At 39.2% G+C, this 22,560-nt stretch overlaps 1 protein-coding gene and 1 pseudogene across 2 annotated transcripts in view; one reads left to right on the forward strand and one right to left on the reverse strand.

Moving 5' to 3' along the window:
- Positions 1 to 1,865: 1,865 nt before the first annotated feature.
- Positions 1,866 to 22,560, reverse strand: part of TMED8 (transmembrane p24 trafficking protein family member 8) — a 33,269-nt gene continuing 12,574 nt past the window's right edge. Inside the window, exons 2-6 of one of the 2 annotated variants that reach the window (XM_063092123.1) lie at positions 11,620 to 11,701; positions 5,805 to 5,934; positions 3,927 to 4,053; positions 3,405 to 3,710; positions 1,866 to 2,083 (exon numbers count right to left, since the gene is read on the reverse strand). In XM_063092123.1, the coding sequence (XP_062948193.1) occupies positions 1,866 to 2,083; positions 3,405 to 3,710; positions 3,927 to 4,053; positions 5,805 to 5,934; positions 11,620 to 11,701 (863 nt within the window). Of the gene's footprint in view, positions 2,084 to 3,404; positions 3,711 to 3,926; positions 4,066 to 5,795; positions 5,935 to 11,619; positions 11,702 to 22,560 lie in introns of both variants that reach the window. The other variant, XM_063092122.1, reaches the window with a different exon arrangement.
- Positions 16,627 to 18,468, forward strand: LOC134371588 (broad substrate specificity ATP-binding cassette transporter ABCG2-like; annotated as a pseudogene).

Consider the following 22,560-nt stretch of genomic DNA (forward strand, 5'->3'; position numbering starts at 1 on the left):
GGACGTGCTGCCCTTTGTTCCTGACCACGGTGCTAGCGGGGAGTCCTGTCCTTTGAGTTACTGCTCCTGCAGGAAAGAGAGGCTTGGTGTGAGGCATCCACACAACAAGGAATGAGCCAAAGGCACCATTGCGAAGAAGGTGACTCTTCAGAGGAGGTGAAGGACTCTGAAATCCTGGAAGCACAGGATCTCTCTGGTCGCCAGTCAACTCCTCCACACACACTCCCTAGTGAATGGGCAGATTGCCTCACAACCTAGAATTCCTGGTAGGGAGTGCCGGGTGCGCCCTCGACACAGGGGAGGTTGGCATCACGCATCTCTAAGAGGCAAACTCCTCCCAAAGCATCACAGGACAGGCCTACAGGAATGGAGCATTATCACTTCCCAAATTCTCCTAAAATCGTCATCTTTAACTTCACAGAAGAGGTGGCCTCAGTGGCACAGAACAGATGGGAAGCCTTCTGAGAAACAGACGGAAACTGTTTCAAAGGCAATGAAATGTGCTTAAAAAAATAAAGCAATAAATAAATCTAATTATGCCTCAAAATTCAAAGGCAGTAACAGACTTAACACAAGGGATAAGAAACAAGCAGGTACCGACAACTGCTGAGGTCTCATCTCATCTGCTGCTCTTCCTGAGGCCCTGCCACCTGGGTCTCTGGTGACCACTGGCTTCAGCACCACCTGCACTCTGGCACTCCTGGGCCTCAGGGCTGAGCGAGTGGGAAAGGCTGTCACCAGGGAAATGCAAGCTTTGGCCAGGTAAAGAACGAGTACAATCAGCAGCAACAGCGAAGCTTCATTATCACCTTTCCTAAGGGACTTTGAACACCAAACACTTTAAACCCTAAATGCAAGGAACCTAAATCCAGAAACTTTGGAAACCTGACTGGATTTCACTGCATTTGGTTCAAAAGCAAAACTTCTAAATAATACCCCTACTCTAAAAGACACACACAAAAAAGTGGTGGGAAATCTAGGGTGTTTTTTCTTAACCTTCTCTCTCAGATGATACCCTTCGTTCTTTGATTATACAAAAAAAATTTTAATAACACTTGACTTTCAACGATGTGGATTCTGAGATCAATTCAGTACCTATTTTCTACCCTTTCTGTTTCAACCGCCAATGTCCTTAGTAAGGAAAACTAACTCTTGGAACAGGAAGTGATGGAGGCAGTTTTTCTTCCCAGAAGATCTTAGGTTACATTGATTATCACTTTAGATTGCATGAAGGTTCTTGCTGTAATGGCAAAAACACAGACTTAGGAAAGGGAAAACAGGGGAAATCTAACCATTAGGAATAATAATATCCCTCCAAAGGCAGTGAGGTCTCTAGAGACCGAGAATAATTAGCAGGCAGGAACATGGCAGTGGTGAGAAGCTGGACAGAGCTATCTCCATCCAAGAGCCTGGGCTCCTACGTGGACAATGTGCTTTTCCCTCTTCTGGCACCTCAAAAGGTAAAGAGGGGGTACCACTAAATGCATTGGCAATAAAGGCTCTGGGAGAGGAGAGAGCAGCAACCTGAATGATAAACCTAGTACCAAAACAGATCTATTTTTAAAAGACAACACCCTACCTCCTTTTAGGCTTTTGCCTGATAGGTGCCTTCACAGAGGGATTTTGCTGGAGTCTGAAGCAAGAACAGCATGAGCCAGAGACCACAGAACAGGGGCACTACACCACCACCTGCAGAAGCCAAGAAAGGGAAAAAGCTACGGGGGTCACCAGTCAGGCATGCCAGGCAGGGCGAGAGCCTCAGGAGCCTCGCACTGAACTTTTAGCTCTTGCCAATCCAAACAAGAGGCACCAGCTGGCAGCCCAGGTCAGCCAGCAAATACAGCCTGCCCCATCCCAGCAGTCCTTCAGCTAGTGTAGTAGATGTGGAAGTAGAGGGTCTTGTTGCGTAGCAGGGAATAGGAGTTGTCGAACTTGAGCAAGTAGATGCCCTCACCAGGGTAGTCATGGCTGCCAGCCTGCACATCTCGGTGGCTGTCCCGCCGGTACACAGGCATGACCTCCCCATAGCGACCCCGCAGGGAGCTCCTGGAGCCTCTCTCCACATCTCCAACTGGGACAGGTTCTGCATAAGCAAAATAGCAGAGTGTTTGGATATGAAATCAGACGCTGAATAAATCCTGCATGAAGTTGACAAGATGGGCCAGGTAACCCCAGTGGCTTTCACTCAGGAGGGAAGCTATTACCCTCCTATGGGCATTTGGAAATGTCTGGTGATCTTTTTGGTCATCACAGTGACTACTGGGTGATACTGGCATTTAGTATCTAAGGGTCCAGGGTGTTAAAATCAGAACAGTACCTATGAAACAAAGAAGTGTCCTATCCCAAATGCCAATAACATCTCCACTGAGAAAAAATGATTAAGCCTTAAAGGAGCCTTCCTAGCTCCAGAAGTGTCTGGACATTTCCAAGGGAGAGAAAGAGATAATTTTAGGGAATGTCCTAACATCCCTTCCTTCAACAGGTGAAAGGACTGGCTAACAGAGGTAGGAAATGCAGATAAACACACTGTACACAGGGACCCTAAAACTTCCACTTGGCTTCCTGAAAAGCAGCAAATAAGATATGAAGTTCTCCTCTTCCCTAAATATCTTTTTTTTTTTTTTTTTTTTAAAGATGACCGGTAAGGGGATCTTAACCCTTGACTTGGTGTTGTCAGCACCACGCTCTCCCAAGTGAGCCATGGGCCGGCCCTTAAATATCTATAGATTTCTATGCAGACTTGCTTTTCTATAACAAGTTAAGAGATTGATTCAAGGATTATATAAGAAAATCAAGGAATAAGGCTAATGCTTCAAACCTATTCTTACATTACCTGAAAAAAATACGTCAGGGCCATCCTGAGCAGTAGCTACAAATAACAACTGGAATGGAGCACAGAGGCCACTTTCAAAACTGCTTGGGCATGAGGTAAAGAAGTAACCAGCAGGCAGCCAGCTTTGACAGTTTGGAGTGGGGAGAGATGGAACATTTAGCAAATCGTAATCTCTCAGTTTGATCCCAGGACAGGAATAAATATCCAAACTAACAGAGAAATGTAAAATAATCTCGGGTTTACATGGGATCAGAAAAACCCGGTCTCTGTATACAGCAGCACAGACCTACCCTTCTTCCCTGCCCCCCTGTCCATTCCTACCCCAAGGAAATGTTGGGAAATAACTAGGCACTGACTAAAAGGAAAAAAAGCTTTCAACCAAGGCATCAACACCAACCCCACCAGAATGCTCTCTGAGGCTCTGACTTTGGCCTCTACGACTCAGCTTTCAATGCTGGATTCCTCACCTGCATTCTAAGGAAGAGGAGGCTGGTACAATCCAGGGAGGGGTCACTAGAAATTAGGCTGGGCCAGAAAAGAAAGCTGCAAATTATGTTAAAGTTAAACCTACCTTCAATCTCCTCTTCCTCTTCCTCTTCTTCATCCTCGTCCTCACTGGAATCGCTGACTTGCACAGTTATGTCAGTGCTGGTTACAGGGGTCCAGTCAAAATAAACTCCAAAGCCAATGTCATAGTCATCTGTTGCAAACTCCCAGCAGACACGCTTCCCCTCTGGATGGGTAGGGACCCGGATGGTCACCACCTCTCCCCGCTTCACCACCAGACGGCTGTTCTTCTCTTTGCCCAGCTTGCTTTTGAATTCCTTCACCTTGGCAAAGGTCCAGATGCATGGAGGAGCCATCAGAGGTGGGGAGACTGAAAGGACAGGCAGCTTACTACTGAGAAGCCATGAGGACATGCTACCACACCTGGCATTTTGCTTGGCGGGGAGTAACACAAAGACATTCTTTCTACTGACTTCTTTGACTTCCTTTCACAAGTCATTTTCTTTCCTTCCATCTGTGTGCCTGCCTTTCTTTAAGTATCTAATGGAAACAAAAAACCCACCTTCTATACTCCCAAAGGTCTCACCTTTCCTTTGGTCCCCCAGGAGATCTGCAGATTCCAAATCAGCTGAAAGAACATCTATAGCTCCTGTGTGCTCAGACTGGATCATGACCATGTCCCCCGACCTTTGTGGAACTTGGTACTTGGCCATCTGCAAACAGAACTCTGGTTAAAGGACCTGCTAGAGTGCAAGATGCCAATTAACCTCTTTCCAAATGAAGGCTGCCCCACCCCGGCCCTACTACCTCCACTACCGCAACACAAAGCTTCATGTGCTAGTCGACATTTCTTCTCTTCCTTCCAAGTTGCTCATCAATTCCACTCATTTTTCATGCCACCAAAATGCTCCCTAGTTTAGAGATTCTTTCTTGTTCTTTCCTACCTTTTGCAACATTCCTGCTCTAGACCCTTTATAAAATCCTTGCCCACAAACATGCTCATGGCTTTCTACACACTTCTGCAAAAATGGTGTTTCTGGGCCATGCCTTCTGGGCCTTGCCTCAGCCTGCACGGTCCCTCCCTGTGGCTCCTGTCATGACAGCTCCTGCACCTGGGTTTAGCTTGACTCCCACTCTGCCACACATGCTCCTGCTACAATTCCCACTCAAGGGTCCCTTCTGCATCACTGTCAGTCAGTTCATCAAAGCACTGCAGAGACAGAATCTGGTTTCTAGTCTCTCTCTGTGTCTCCACCATGGCACACTGCAGGCTACAGGCTCTCCCACCCTCTATGTCACTAACAGTACTCTATAAATAATTACAATTTCCCCTTAGACCAGCCCCAGGATTTGCATTTGAATGTGTATTTGCTGCCAGCTATCTGATCTGCACAGAAGAGCACAAATGGCATTTGATACTTCAAGCCTTCACTAACCCCCACAGGAGCCTGCAATCTCTCCCTGGTAGGTTTCCCTTTAAGTCACTCAGATCAGTGTTCCCTGTTTCATGCTATTATGCCTTAATTTCCTGCCCCTTCTCCAAACAGTTGGCAGGCAACTTAATAGGAAATCTATATGTACTGCCCACAGGGGAGAGCACACCAGTGAGTCAGTAACCCAGTTAAGAGGATGGAACTGAACTTGCAATAAATAAATAAATCTTAAATTTGTAATCCTCCCATGCTGTATTCTCACAGTATCTGTTTCTGGAAAGCAAACCCTCCAGTTCTTCTCATCTCCATTGCTAAATGAAGTGAATCAGATTTTGTCTAGTGTGCTGAAACGAATCCTTTCTTTTCCAAAAGGCTAGACAGAAGATTTAGCTGTCAACTTATCAGCTGCATAGCCTTAGTAAAGTCACTGACAGCTCTTTGCCTCTGTTTCCTCATTTGTTAAATGGGGACACCATGGTACCTATCTCACAAAGTCATTCTCAGAAGTAATGAAGAGTTGTGGATAAAAATGCTTGTAAATCATAAAGCATTATACAAATGTGATTATAAGGTTTGGTGTTGTCTTTATTGACACAAATGCCAATAGTTATTATAATACATATGCTAATAAGGATACAAACAACCCCTACCTCCCATACTTCATGGCAGGGAGACCACTACTATTAACACCACTTCTATAGAATCTTTACCATAAACAGTAAGTAGATCTACCACATGAAAAAGTGAGACTAAGATGCAGTGCAACGACATAAGACTCCTTAGAGAACACATAAACATTCATTCTAATACTTTATTTTTTGGACAGGTGCTAGTACAACAATGGGCCCTTGGGAGATACAAATACTATTCTCCAAATAATCAAAAAATGAGATGCCCTAAGTGGGGTAAAGATAGAATTCTGGGAGACACTTTCACAGTCGTTTCTAATTCCAATCCATCCATCACATATTTAAATTCTGGTGCCACAAACACCTCCTTTTAGTCAGAGACAGCCAGAATACACTCCCTACCTCGTTGAGGACCTGGGCCTGGTCTGCAGGCAGCAAATCCTGTTCTGCCAAGTCCTGAGCCTCCAAGGCAGTGGCTGCTGCCCGCCGATCTTCTGCAGCATCCTCCCTCACTGTGGGTACCATCTGTGGCCTCCCAGAGGAAGAGAGCATGTCAATTCAAGGGTTCTTTGAAAAGGCGCAATTGTCCTGGAGAAATTCTGAAATAAAACAACATGCAAAGGACACCCCCACCCCCACCCCTACCTTCCCCTGGCATTTAGGTCTACTGTCACTTTAGCCAACATTGGCCCATAGTAAAGTAGTAACAGCGTGTAAAGGCAACTGACTGACAAAGCCAGGTCCCAGGCTCCGAGGACCATGGTAAACACACAGCTCAGTCGTCTGAGATGGCCTGCATGCAGGTGGTCAGCTTTTCCTTGTTGTTATTGTTGTTGTTTCTTTTATTTATTCATTTCAATTGAAAAATAAAAATTGTATACATTTATAGTGCGCAATGTGATATTTTGATATATGCATACATTGTGAAATGATTAAATCAAGCTAATTAACATATCCATCACCTCACGTACTTATTTTTTTGTGGAAAGAATGTTTAAAATCTACTCTCTGAGCCATTTTCCAGTATACAATACATTGCTATTAGCTACCATCACCATGCTGTACGAAGATCTCCAGAACTTATTACTCCTTCCTTAACTGAAACCTTGTCCCCTTTGACCGACGTCTCCCTCTTCCACCCCCCAAGCCCAGCCCCTAGTAACCACCATTCTACTCTCTGCTTCTATGAATTCAACTTTATTCCTCACTCTGGGACCCAGGCCACTTGCTCCACACAGAATTTCAACAGAAGAAGAGTTAGAATCCCAATACAGCTCTACACACAAAGCCACTGGACAGGAGCAAAGGGTGGAGGTCTGCCTCAGCCAGAGACTGGTCGCCACAACAAAGGAAGTGCAAACTGAACAGCAAGGCCATCCCCCCACAGTGATCCCAGCGGCTTTCAATACTTCCATTTTATGCCCCGTCCCAGATCACTGAAAGAGGTGATGACTTTCTTTCCTTCTTTAAGCACATTAATCAACTATCTCAATGACTTAAAACACAACTATGTGAATAGTTTATTTTAAAGAAGCAAGAGAATGATTTATGCTCTCTCCCATTTCCCCTGGCTTCAGAGAGACTAGAAAATGAGTTAAGTGCCAGGGTTGGCACATACCCCAGACCTTTAGAAATCTGTTGTGAATAAAAGGCAACATGGATTTTTTTAGAGCGGCAGCTATCGAAGTATGGTCTGGGGACCCCTGGGGTCTTTAGGACCCTTTAGGGAAGTCTGTGAAGTTAAAACTTTTTCCTAATAATACTAAAATATTATTTCCCTTCTTCATTCTCATTTTCTCAAGAATATGCAGTGGAATTTTGCAGAGACTATATGACGTGATATCACAACAAGAATGAATCCAGAAGCAGAGATGAAAGTCCAACTGTCTTTTATTAAGCCACACATTAAAGAGATTTATATTGTCTGCTCACTACAATATCTTTGTCTTGGAAATTAGCTTTTTTTCAATTAAAATGTTATTTTTACTAACATGTTATGAGTTCATTATTGTTTTTAAACTCAACTATATTCTAATTGTTTAGTTTTAATTTCTAACATAGCAAATATGAGTATTGATAGATATAACCTACATAAACAAAAATTCTTTGGGGTCCTTAATAATTTTTTAAGAGTGTAAAGGTATAAAGGTTTGAGAATCCCTGCTTTAAGGCATCCTTTCCTCAAAGAAACTGAGTAAATGATTGGGAAATGATACTACAAACCACATGGGGAAAACAGAAGAGGGTTTTACTTTAGCGTTTATTAGTTTTCTTTTTCTTTCTTCCCTTTTTAAACATAAACAAGAAAAACCACTCCTGATTGATAAATTACCTCTTTTTCAGATAAAACAGCCATCTTTTGGAATATCCAAGTCACTTCAATCTACCTCAGAATAAACAAGAGGTGGTGTCCAAGTGTGAGCTAACAGTATAATACCTACCAAACTGAGAAGGTATCCTGAGACCGAAGAACAAAGCAGGCAACTCTATATGGTTTACAAGGAGTTTATTATTATTATTGATGGGTGGTTACCTACAGGGAATGGATTGGGGAAAGCAGCTCTACACAGCTGCTTTCTCTGCAGTGGGGAGTGGGAGAGGAATTGAAGTTTATAAGGGACTTAGAGACAAAAGTGGAGCTACGCCAAAGAGAGAAAGGCTGCAGGAGTGTTAAGATTCCTAAGCACCTCGCAGCCACCTATTGCTTATCCTTGGGGTTGCTAGAGTCACCCTCTTTATCTCACACAAGTATAGCATTCTGTTCCTTTCCTTTCCTTGGTTACTAAGCACCCTATGCAGAGGAAAGATTGTAACTTTGATTGAAGCCAGAGCTTCAAAGGCCATGAGGATGGAGTGAGTTCTGACCAGCATTCCTATAGGCGGTTACTATGAAAATCAGAGCTATGGGATACTGTTGATATTTACAGGTTTGCTTGGGTAATCCAGTGTAAACTGTAAATTGGTCTAAGCTATGAGCCTATTTTAATGCTCCTAAACCCAGAAATTCCAACCATTTTTGTTTCTTGACATTGTTTATTGTCTGTCTTCTCTACTAGAATGTAAGCTTGATGTTAGGAACTGAGTCTTACTCTGTATGCACAGCATCTGGAACCAAGCCTGTTAAATGGAACTCTAAGGCCCTTCGCACTCTGACTTCATCTCCTAGAATCCTAGCTTTGCCCAGGTCACTTCAGCCACAATGGCCTCTGGAATCTTTGATAGTCCTCAAATACCAGCACTCTCCCATTTGAGGGTCTTTGCATGTGCTAAATCCTCTGCCTCAAATACTCTTCCCCTTGTTAACTTACAGCTTCCTTCCTTCAAGTTTCTGCTCAACTATCACTTTCTGAGGGGTTTCCCAGATATCTGTACATAAAATGGCTCGTCCCTCCCTGGCCCTATCACTCCTTACACCCTCACCCTGCTTCATTTTTCTTTACTGCACTTATTACTGCCTGACTAAAATGCACCATATTTTGTTGATTGCAAGATGTATATTTGTTTTTTAGATTTTAACACAACTGAAACATGGGATGTCATAAAAACCAATGATGTCTTAAAATTTCTGTGGGCCTGGACAGACACTAAGTCCTTCCACAAGAGATTTGCATTTGCTTCTGCCAGTACTTGGGAATGCTACCAACCTGAGAGAACTTGAAGTTAGGTTCTCTGTTGAAGGGTTCTGTTTAGACAACACTGGCAGAGTGAATTTAGACAACAAACCAATGACTACCAACTTGTGGTTCATATTCTCAGGGGAGATTATTTTCCTCCCCTTACAAAGTGCCAAGTTTGAGACATTCAAATTTCCTTGCTGTCTTTTTCTGTATGGAGAGATTTTTTTTTTCTTTGTTCATCTTTTCATTAAAAGGACAGACTATCATTTACAATACTGGGAAAGTGAGATTATAACAGTTAATCTGAATCATTCATTCACTTCACCTTGCTGTATGTGGCATCTAAAATTTATTTTCTTCTTTCTTTGCCTTTGCACATGCTACTTTGGAAAAATATAGATCTGCTTACATAAAAATACTTTAAACAGGACATGCAACAGCCACATAAATTTAATGTTCACATTAGCATTTTGTGCTCTGGAGAATTAGTAAAGGGTATTTTGGGAAAAATAAATTGCAAATCACTTGATGCCAGTGATAAGCCACATAAAGAAAAAGGCTCTACTTTAAAGGCTTCTGGTTTGTGCTGACCTGGAGCAGGAAGGCCATCCCAAAGGGTGGGGAGACACTGGCCAGCCAGCCAGCCAGCCTCACTGGACAAAATAGAAAAGTTGTGTCATTTCCATTCCCAACAAATACAAAACACAAGCACTAAGCTTCAGGCGTCACACTTCCTGGATTTTTTTCTTCACTCACTAGACTTTAGAAACAAAACTTTAAAATTAAATATCTTTTTGTCTGAGAACATTCTGTGTTTCTCACTCAAAAAATGTATTTACTCTTCGGAGGATAAAACAGTTCTGTGCCAAAATCCATCCCCCAAAGATCCTTCAAATCCACATGTGCAGAAAAGGGAGGGTGGCGGGAAGATGGAAAGTTTTCCTCAGGGGATTTGGTGAGAAAGTGAATTGTCTCAAATCATCAAAGCTTTGAGGAGGCTGTGTCTTCTAAAAGGACTGCTACATGAGGGTGCTTCAAAAAGTTCACGGTGCTGGCTGGTTAGCTCACCAGGGAGAGCATGGTACTGGTAATACCAAGGTCAAGGGTTTGGATCCCTGTACGAGCCAGCCACTAAAAAAACAAACAAAAACCACCCCATACCGGCCAGCTGCCAAAATGAACAAACAAACAAACAAAATGTTCAGGGAAAGTTTTGTATTATCTTTTAATTCAATTTTTCCATGAACTTTTTAAAGTATCCTCACATATAATAACTTAGTAGTTCTAAGCATAGAACTCAAAACTCTCTATTGCTAATTATGAGAATAAGCTATAGCTGTGTGAACCTTAGCAAATCATTGAATTCACTGTTTCTTTCATCTGCCTCATCTTAAAAAAAAAACAAAAACGCAGGTACATTTATTAGGATTGTTATGAGGATTAAATGATATAATACATTTTTAACACCTAGTATAGTATTTAGCAAATGGAAATACTTGATAAAATCACTATTTTGTTGTCATTACTACAGAGAAACATTCAATAAAGTGTAGGTAGCTATTATATTAACTATAATTATGTCAATTATATGAATTATTTCACATACAGAAGCAAGAAGAAACAACTTCTAAATAGAATTCAAGAAGTAACAGACTTTTTAAATACCCTGACATCTCTCTCTACCCCCAGCCACCAATTTGTGTGGGGCATGGAGACCACAGGTTCTATGAGGCAATATTGTACTATAAACTGATCAGTTAGGCTGTAATAACCATGAACTCAAGGTTCTCCAAAATACGGCTTTTCATTAGTTATTCCATTAATGTTTCATGATTCCAATTCATTCTAGGGGTCAGTACAATTCTTCCCTTTCTGCTACACACTCTGCTATCAATGATGGTAGGTGAATGAGATGGACAGAGAAGGAAATTAAGAATGACAACCTAAAGGTGATCATAATGGTCTAATCTGCAAATTACATTTTAAAAAACTGCCTCCCACTCTGATGGAAAATACCAGAAAAAAAATAATTAAAACTGCCTTCGTGTGTGTGTGTGTGTGTGTGTGTGTGTGTGTGCGTGCGCGCGCGCATTTTATGGCTAAAAACCAAACACACAATCTCTAGCAAATCCACCTGGGATCCACTTCAAATGTTTTTCTTTTTTTTTTTTCTCAAAGATGACCGGTAAGGGGATCTTAACCCTTGACTTGGTGTTGTCAGCACCATGCTCAGCCAGTATATGGGATCCGAACCCGGGGCCTTGGTGTTATCAGCACCGCACTCTCCCGAGTGAGCCACAGGCCGGCCCCACTTCAAATGTTTTAACACTTGAAGATGGACGTCAAGAGAAGATTAATAAGGACACTACACTATTTGTTACACTTTTATTCTGTGAGAGTAAAAGAAAAACTTATAACCTGAAATAGATCTGACATTGCCCCTAAGTACACTAAAAATTTGATTAATGAAAAAACTGTCTATGCCCTTACTTCAACTTGTCTTCTCTCTTCAAGTTGCTGCCTAATTCTTTCACCAATATCTTATTTCAGAAGATAAAACTTCTAGAAGCATTTTATCCAAAGAAGTTGCTTGTCCCTACCTGTGGGGTGAGGAATGGGGCTCTGGATCAGAGGCAGAAGCCAATGGAGAGGTAACCTTGGTGTTTTCTAGATCTTCATTCTCTAGAAAATCATGGAAAGAAGGAATTTAATATCTGAGAAGAAACACAATCATAATTATCTTGTATCATTAAAAAACATCTAGCAGTTTCAACCAACTTCCTCTTTCCAAAAATGTTCTGGGCATAAACTTTATACTCTGGGATGCCCAGCACATAAAACATTCAAGTCGTCACATCCAAGTATTCTCAGTCATAACCCATTCATTAAAAAAGAAGCTGTTTTCTAAAACAAGTCCCCATAAAATTAATCCTAATTCAAGAATCATATTTCTCAGAAATATTATCATTGCCATTTTGCTGGTAAGGAAACTAAGGCAAAGACATAGGATTCAAACCCAGGCAGTTGTGCTCTTAGCCATCATTGCTACTTGGTTTTGTGGTTTATTCATTAAGCCTTTCCTTGAGCACACAGATACCATATGGTTCAGTGCATTTAGACAGTCCCTCATTTAACCCCCTCTGGTTAAGACAGCAATAAACTGAAGCTCAAAAATACTCTTCCACTTTTCTATACAAAGTATAACTTAATGAAGTAAACCTCAAACACCGAAAGTTTTTTGTCAGAGTTTGGTAGCAAAATGAAAATGAAAATGACAAGCAAATATTTGTGATCCAACTTAACCTAGTCTCATTTTTTGTATGCAAATGAGATCTAGTTTTCTGTCAATTCAGAATTTCATAGGTAAAAAGACCTTGGAGCTCATGCCACCCGACTTTCCTCCCAACAAAAGAAGTAAGTCTAAGACTCTCGTCAGCTGTTCCCCAGTCCCTGTCACACTGTAAGGAGGCCCATTTCACTGAGGGGTAATGTGAATAGAAAGTCCTCCCCTATGTTGACCTATGTGAAATCTGTTTCCTAATAAATTCTACCCTTTCCACACAAAACCCTGTCAAGTATTTACAGTCTGCTGTCACATTTCCTGCAGGCTCCTTGTCCCCAGGCTGGCCATCTCCACATCAGATGGCCTCTGGCCATGCTGGCCTCATTGAGTGTTCCACTTACTTTGTTCCATTTAAAGTCAGGATCTAAAATGAAGAACTTTCTCATAGTACACTGACAATAACTTCTTAATAAGGACACAATATTTCTTGACATAATACACCAACCAAGCACTAGATTTTTTACCTACAAATTTACCCTGTTGGCCTAAATAAGTCAATCAAGATCTCCAGGGCTTATAAAAATAAACTTTTTCCAAGCCCACATTCTCTTATGCTCTATTTTTGACATAGACTTTTGGAAGATAATTGGCTGTTTAACTTACTCTCAGGATTTTACATAAACATATTATTTATTTCAAGTTAATTTTCTGAAATCATACTAATAATGCTTTCTTGTAAAACTAATTAAAAACATTTAATTAGGTAAGAAAACATTTAGCATCTACCCCTCCAGACTATATTTCCTTTTTAAAAAAATTTTAGTATACAAATACATTATTCACTATAGAAAAATCAAGAAATACAGCTAAGGGAAACACCACCAACAACAACCATAACAAACTAACTATAACTCATTAATCAAAGATAACCACTATTAATATTTTGATGTATACTTTCAGAAATATATTCATACATAAACACATATGTATATATTTTTATATATGTATGTATATGTGTGTGTGTGAATGTGTTTCTGAAAAGACATGCACCAAATGCTAATGAGCATTTTTCATGAACATTTTTCAGGGTTAATAGGCTATATTGCAATTTTAAATGGCTGCATATTATCCCACAGGCTGTCCCATAATTTCATTAACCAATCCCCAATCCTCTACTAGTACAGCTAGAGACTGTCTCAAATCTTGCACTATTGCAGACAATCATGCTGTACTAGAGGTATCTACAACCCTTTCTTAAGAACTTCTCCCATCCACTGCCTTGGAAGGGGCAGTTTCTGTGACAAAGTAAATTATGCCGGCCTTAGCTCATTGGTTTTGAGTGAATACCTGCCCAAAAGTCAGTCTAGTTCTCTTCCCCCAAATATGGAGTTGTTCCCAGAGACCAAAACAGACTGTTGGAAGCCTTAGTCGGGTCAGGGGCTGAGCTTGCCATTTGGGAGAAGCCTTCACAGTCCACGTAAAAGCTGATAACTAAGCAGAGAAGACAATTTTCAAAGAGAGGACAATTCTAGTAAAGGGAAAGACAAACAAAGGGATCATGGGGTCTAAGAGGGAAAAAGACACAGAGAGGCTACCTGGCCACATCGTAACTCCATGAGGTCCAGGTGTGTTCTTCAACTGGACTCCATAAGAGGGCTTAGTACTAACAATGAGTCTCTTCTTATTACTTTTTATTGCAAAATATATCATCACATGAAATATTTCATGAAAAAAAGACACAAAGCTAAAATATTAATAACAATACAAACATCGGTGTGCTCACTTCCTAGGGGAATTATTAGTACTTTAGAACCGCCTGACCAAAGCCCCTTTCCAATCATATCTCCCCTATTCTGAATTTTGAGTAAATTATTCCCTTGTTATTCTTCAGATATTTTAATATTAATTACGGCTGTTTATAAACTTTTATATTTTAGAAAATGTTAAAGATATACAAAATTAGAGAGTAGTAGAACAGGACTCATGTACCCATTACCTATCTTCCCAGTAAGATTTTACTGGGCTTGTTTCATCTGTCCCCTATGTCCCTGCTGCACCTGCACCACCATCACCTCTACCATGCATAGTGGATTATTTCAAGCAAAGCCCAGACATCATGTTTCCCCCATTATATCCACTTAGAATAAATCTCTAAAGAAAAAGACTTTCAACAGAGGTACAACAACATTATCAATCCTACAAAACTGTCAATTCCTTAATATTATCTAATACCTAGCCCATGCTCAAATTTCTCCTGTTGTCTCACAGACTTTCTAGAGCTTTGCTGTCTAATACAGCAGCCACTAGCACATGTGCCTAAATTGAATTAAAATTAAATAAAATTTAAAATTCAATCTGCTAGGGCCAGCCCGTGACTTACTTGGGAGAGTGCGGTGCTGATGACACCAAGGCCATGGGTTCAGATCCCTATATAGGGATGGCCAGTTAGCCCACTTGGGAGAGCATGGTGCTGACAACACCAAGTCAAGGGTTAAGATCCCCTTACCAGCCATCTTTTAAAAAATAAATAAATAAAATAAAATAAAATTCAGTCTGCTGGTCTCACTAGCCACATTTCAAATACTCAACAGTCATGAGTTGCTAGTGGCTACTATACTGGACAGCACAGAAACATCATCATCAAGAAAATTCTTTTGGACAGTGTTGATCTAGAAGCTTCATTAGATTCAGGTTGTTTTATTCTCACAAGAATATTCCAGACATGGTACATGTAATTCCTATTGTATCACACCAGGAAGCACACAATGTATGGTAGTCACAAATTTAATGATGTGAAGATTGATCGTATTCGTGTTTTTAGCCTCATCTGCTATCAAGCTCATTAAACTTTCACTTCATGGCTTTAGGAGCCATTCATGAGCATTGCCTAAAATAGGTCAATAATTTCATCAGAAACTGGGAAATGATTTTCCCAATTCTAGCACCTTCTACACTTATTACTTGGAATTATTCTATAAAAAATAACTTTCATCAACTATTTGGCTACTCTGAAACTTAGCCATAAAACAAAGGCAGGATAAATGGTTGATTCTTCGCCAACTGTCAGAATACCAAGTAGAATCACAGCAACCTCCAAAGGTGACCAATGATTTGGTTTTTGAAGTATTGTTAGATACACATGGATTTTAACAAATTTTATGTTTCAAGTTTTCCTAGCTTTGGCCTTTGGGAGCTCCTTAAAGTTGTTCCTGTGTCCTTTTAACATGATCCCAGTAGTCTTACAACACAAGTTCCAAGCTCATCTTATAAATGCCTTGCCCCAGACCTGGAATCAGCCATTTCTCTAAGGAGTCCCGGTTCTTCTTCATGAGAAATGGTATTTAGAGACCACAATCAGGTAAAAATATTATACACACACATACATGCACACACACATTTAAGTATAACCATGACTGTTATATATGACTATCATGATATAATGATATATATACAATGAATTCATCCAAATACTTCCAATTCAGATTACAGGATTTTTACCCGATTTTAATTCTGTATTTGTATTTCTTGGTCTTTTTGTGAAAAATCTTGGATCCTAATAATATTCACATGAATACGTACTTTCTTTATTCTTCAACATAAATATAATAGTTTTTTTAAAAAATAATAACATTAGAATATGGTTAATAAGTTGGAGGTTAAGATTTATTTGCAGTTCTTTTTTCCTTATGATATATCCCAAAGGACATGTTCTGTCAAATTTTACGGCTTTAAAGTCACTTGAAATGATAATTCTGCATGTGGTCTTGTCACCAACTCTGGTTATGCCACAAAGTTCATTTGTTTCCTTCTGTTTTTGACTTTTAGAGATTCCTTTGGATTTATTCATTATTTATTTATGATAATATAAATCATTTTCATTTTCCCAAAGTCAAATGGCTGTTTTGTGTGTATGTGTGGCTTTTTTTTTTTTTTTTTTGGCTCCAAACCATTGAAAAAAAATTTTTTTAATGAACCATTCAGAGAAGTCTAACCTCTCTTCTCCTTACCTTTTTAATTTGATCTTCCATTATATCTTTTTGAAAATATAAGCAAATATATATGCATATACTTGTATCTGCAAGTCACCTCATTTCTTAGTAAAAAAATACATACTCTTCTGCACCTTGTTCTTAGCAATATAGCCTAAAGGAGCTTCCAAGTTGGTGAATGCATCCACTTGCCAGAAGGGTGGTGCATCCCAACTCCATGGGACAGAAACTCCCGTGGTCAGGCCCTTCCAGACCTTGACCTATATACCAATTCATCTGGCTGTTCATCTGTATCTTTTATAATACATCAGTAAACAAAGGCAGAAACTCTCCAGATGTCTTCCAGTAATGTCCAGTTTTTATCCCAATGTCTCAAATAAATACTAATGGCCCACCCAAGACAACCTCCATCGACCTGGAGTCATTTACTGAAGGAGCTGTATTAAATTTGCATAACATAGGGAGAGTGTGGTGTTGATAAATTGGCATAACATCTGCTGTTCAGTAAAAGTGAAGAGTGGCTTTCTACTTGGTCAAAAAACAGTTAAGAAAGATCAATGAATATCAAGGGGATCATGAAACCTGGCCACAATGTCACCCTGAGACACACAGGTGGAGGCAAATCTTCAATGTTAGACGTCTTAGATGCAAAGAAAGATCCACATGGATTATCTGGAGATGTTCTGATAAATGGAGCACTTCAAGCTGCCAATTTCAAACGGTGTTCAGGTAATGTGGTGCAGGATGATGTTCTGATGGGAACCCTGACAGTGTCCATCACTGTTCTCAATAGCTCTTTGTCTTCCAACTATGACAAATCGTGAAAAAAATGGATTAACACAGTACTTGAAGAGTCAGGTATGGATAAAGTGGTGAACTCCAAGGGTAAACTCGATTCATCTATGGTGTGTCTGGAGGATAAAGAAAAATGACTAGTATAGGAATGGAGCTTACTACTCATCTATCCATCTTGCTCCTAGATCAGCCCACAAGTGGCTAAGACTCAAGCCCAGCAAATGCCGTCCTTTTGCTTCTGAAGAGGATGTCTAAACAGGAATGAACAATCATATTCTCCACTCATCAGCCTCATTATTCCATCTTCAAGCTGTTTAATAGCCTCACCTTATTGATCTCAGAAAGACTAATGTTCCCTGCTCAGAAACTCCTGGGGTAATCTGCATCAGCAGGTTACCACTCTGAGCCCTTTGGGTTCACCTTGTGGACTTCTTCCTGGATGTCATTATTAGAGACTCCTCTGCTGTACTATTAAACAGATAAAGAAGACATTGAAGTCAAGGAGACTGAAGAGCCTTCCAAGTGAGATACGCCACTCATAGAAAAATTATCTGAGTTTTATGTCAACTCCATCTTCCTCAGAGAAACAAAAGCTGAATTAGATCAACTCTCAGCGGGTCAGAAAAAGAGTTGCTCAGTCTTCAAGGAAATCACCTATCTGACCTCCTTCTGTCATCAACTCAGATTTCCAGACATTCATTCAAAAACTTGCCAGATAACCCCCAAGCCTCTATAGCTCAGATAATTGGTACAATCATCCAGGAACTGGTTGTCGGTGCCAATTTCTTGGGACTAAAAAAATGATCCTACTGGAACCCAGAATAGAGCCATGGTACTCTTCTTCCTGACGACCAAGTGTTTCAGCAGTGTGGCAGCCATGGAGATCTTTGTGGTCAAGAAGCAGCAATTTGTACATAAATATATCAGTGGATACTACAGAGTGTCATCTTATTTCTTGGGAATACTGTTATCTGACTTACTACCCATGAGGAGGTTACCAAGCATTATATTTACTTTTGTAATATACTTCTTGTTAGGATTAAGATCAGAGGTAGAGACCTTCATCATCATGTTTACTCTTATGATAGTGATTTATTTTACCAGTTCTATGGCACAGGCCACAGTAGGTCAGAGTGTGGCATTCATAGCAATACTTGTCATGACCATCTCTCTCATATTTATGATGATGTATTCAGAGCTAGTGATGTATCTCAGAACCATTGTGCCTTGGCTCTCATGGCTTCAGTATTTCAGCATTCCTTGATATAATAATGTGGCTCTGCAACATAATGAATTTTGGGGACAAAACTTCTACCCAGGATTAAATGCAACAGCAAAAATTATCTGTAAGTATGCAGTAGGTACCGGCGAAGAATATTTGACACACCAGGACATCAATCACGCACTTTGCAGCCTATGGAAGAATCGCTTGGCCTTGGCATGCATGATTGTTATCTTCCTCACAACTGCCTACCTAAAATTGTTATTACTTTAAAATGTTTTCTTAAATTCCCCTTTAATTTACTATAATTTATCCTCACATAGAAAAAATCAAGAAGCACCCTGATCTATTTTAATTAAAAATGTATTTATATATAACATAGAGATCACTTCATAAAAGATTACATAGATCTTCCTCATTACATTAAAAAATTTTTTATTGTGTATATTTAAGGGGTACAACATGATGTTTTGACATACATATAGATAGTAAAATGGTTAAGATAGTCAAGCAAATTAACATATCTATCATCTCAGAGCTAACCATTTTTTGTGTATGGCAAGAGCCCCTAAATTCAGAATACATTTTTAGCAGAAACCCCAAATACAGTACAATATTATTAATTATAAACCTCATGTCATACATTAGATCTCTAGGCTTGTTAATCCTACAAATCTGCTACTTTGTACGTTTTGACCTACTTCTTCCCACTTCCTCCTACACCACCATCCCCGCCCCTGGTAAGTACTGTTTTATTCTCTATCTCGGTGCATTCAACTATTTTTTTTTTTACATTCCACATGTAAGTGAGATCATGCAGTATTTTTCTTTCTGTGTCTGGCTTATTTCACTTAGCCTAATGTCCTCCAGGTTCATCCATGTTGTGACATCCATGTTGTTCTTTCTCTTTTAAGGTTGAATAATATTCCATTGTCTATATACACCACAGTTTCTTCATCCATTCATGTGTTGACAGACCTTAGGTTTTTTCCATGTGCTGGCTATTGTGGATAATGCTGTAACAAACATGAGAATGCAGATATCTGTATGAGGTGGAAATTTCATTTCCTTTGGGTATATACCCAGAGGAGGGATTACGAGGTCATATGGTAGGTTATATTTTTAATTTCTTTAGGAATCTCCATGCTGTTTTCCACAATGGCTGCACCAATCTACATTCCTACCAACAACGTACATTCCTTTTCTCTACACACTCAGCAACACTTGTTATCTCTTATCTTTTTGATAAGTTTTCCTAACAGGTGTAAGGTGGTATCTTATTGTGGTTTTGATTTGCATTTCCCTGAAGTTTAGTGATATTGAGCACCTTTTCATATACACGTTGGCCATTTTTATGTCTTCTTTGGAAAAATGTCTCTTCAGATCCTTTATCCATTTTTTAACCAGGTTATTTAATTTTCTGCTGTTGAGTTGGATGAGTTCTTTATATATTTTTGATATTGAACACTTAGATATATGGCAAATATTTTTTCCCAATCTGTAGGTTACTTTTTAATTTTGATTATTTTGATTGTTTCCTTTGGCGCGTGGAAGCTTTTTAGCTTGAAGTAGTCCCATTTATTTATTTTTGTTTCTGTAGCCTGAGCTTTTGGTGTGATATCCAAAAAATCATTATCAAGAAGCTCCCCCCACTGCTTTGTTCTAGGAGTTTTATAATTTCAGGTCTTATGTTTAGGTCTTTTAGTACCCTTGTCAAAAATTAGTCCTCTTAGTGCCCTTGTCAAAAATTAGTTGATTATATGTGCTTGGGTTTATTTCTGGGCTCTCAGTTCTAATACACTAGTCAATGTGTCTGTTTTTATGACAGCATCATACTATTTTGATTACTATGAGCTTTGTAATATAATTTGAAATCAGGAAGTGTGATGCCTCTAACTTTTTCTTTTTCATATTTTGGATACTACAAATGTTTGAATAACATTAATTCTTCCAATCCATGAGCACTGGCTATCTTTCCATTTATTTGTGTCTTCTTCAATTTCATCATTGTTTTATAGTTTTCAACATATAGATCTTTCACCTCCTTGGTTAAGATTATTCCTAAGTATTTCATTTTATTTTATCTTATTTTTGATGCTATTTTAAATGGGACTGCTTTCTTGGTTTCCTTTTTGGACAAGTCATTATTTATGTACAGAAATAAAACTCGTTTTTTCATATTAATTTTATATGCTGCAACTTTACTGATTTCTTTTATTAGTTCTAAAAGTTTTTTTGTGGCATCTTTGGGATTTTCTACATATAGGAACATGTTATTGACAAATGGAGACAATTTTATTTCTTTCATTCTGATTTGTATGTCTATCATTTCTTTTTCTTGTCTGATTATTCTTCTAGTACTTCTAGTTTTATGTTGAATAAAAGTGGCAAGAGTGGGTATCCTTGCCTTGTACCAGTTCTTAGAGAAAAAGCTTTCAGTTTTCCCTGTTGATTATGTTAGCCTTGGGTTTTTCATAAATACTCTTTCTTATGTTGAGGAAATTTCCTTCTATACCTAAAGTTGTTATCACCTTGAAATAGACTATTATAACAAGAAGATGTTCTATGTAAGCCTCATGGTAACCACAAAGCAAAAAACTATAGCAGCTAAACAAATGATGAAAAGAAAGGAATCAAAGTGAAGCACTATGAAAAATCACCAAATTACAAGGGAAAACAATAGGAGAGAAGGAAAGGAACAAAGGATCTATAAAACCACGATAAAACAATTAACAAAATGGCAGAAGAAAGTCCTTACCTATCAATAATAACATTAGATATAAATGGATTAAATTCTCCAATCAAAAGACATAAAGTGGCTAAATGGATTTAAAAAACAAGATCCAATATATGCTGCCCACAAGAAACTCACTTTAGCTTTAAGGACACATACAAGCTGAAAGTGTAAAAATGTAAAAAGATATTCCACGCAAATGGTAACCAAAAGAGAGCAGGGGTCACTATACTTAGATCAGACAAAATAGACTTCAAGTCAAAAGCTGTCACAGGTGACAAAGAAGACCATTATTTAATGATAAAGAGGTCAGTCCATCAAGAGGACATAACAACTGTAAATGCAATGTACCCAACATCAGAGCACTTAAATTTATAAAGCAAATATTAATGGATATGAAGGGAGAAATAGATAGCAATACAATAATAGTAGGGGACTTGAATACCCTAGTTTCAACAATGAATAGATCAACCAAATAAAAAAGTACAGTAATAAGGAAATACTGGACTTGAACAATACTTTAGACTGAATGGACCTAACAGACATTGCTATGGGTCAAATGTGTCCCCCAAAAGTTCATGTGTTAGAAACTTAGTGTGAAGAGGGTGGGAAATCCAATTATGGTATTTGAAAGGTAGGGCCTTTGAGAGGTGATTGGATCTTGACAACTGGGCCCTATGGAGTACTAGGTTGATGACTGAATGGACTGTCATGTGTGTGGACTGGTGGCTTTATAAGGAGAGCACACGGAAAAGCTCTTGCTCTTGCCATCCTTGCCATGTGATTGCTTGCATTGCCAAAAGACCCTGTAGAGAGTTCCTACCCAGAAGAAGGCCCTCACCAGATGTGCCAGGTGGACCATAGACTTTCCAGTGTCCAAAACTGTAAGAAATAAATTTTGTTTTTTAATAAATACCCAGTTTGGGGTATTCTGTTATAAGCAATAGAAAATAGATTAATGCAGATATATACAGAACTTTCCATCCAACAGCAGCAGAATACACATTCTTCTCTAGCATGCAGGGAACATTTTCCAGGATAAACCACATGTTAAGCCACAAAACAAATCTTAACAAATTTAAGATTAAAATCATATCAAGTATTGTTTCTAACCACAATGGTATGAAACTAGAAATCAGTAATAGGAGGAATTTTGAGAAAATTCACAAATACATAGAAATTAGACAATATGCTCCTGAACAACCAGTGGGTCAGAGAAGAAATCAAGAGAATTATGCACTAAACATCAGAGGAACACATAACTAATTTATGGGAGAAAGGTGTCAAAGGAGGTTTCCTGAAAGAGATAGCAATTAAACTCTTAAAGAATGAGTAGGCAGTGTTATAATCACCTACTCATTCTTTACGGGTTAAGATCCCCCTAACCATCAGCTACCAAAAACAAAAAAAGAAAGAAAGAAAGAAAAGAAGGAAAGAATAAGTAGGACTTGGCCAATTCAAGTAGAAAAGGGCATTTCAGGCAGAGGAGACTGAATGAGCAAAAGTAAGGACACAACA

This window comes from Cynocephalus volans, chromosome 3 (genome assembly GCF_027409185.1).
Source record: "Cynocephalus volans isolate mCynVol1 chromosome 3, mCynVol1.pri, whole genome shotgun sequence".
Lineage (NCBI taxonomy): Eukaryota > Metazoa > Chordata > Mammalia > Dermoptera > Cynocephalidae > Cynocephalus > Cynocephalus volans.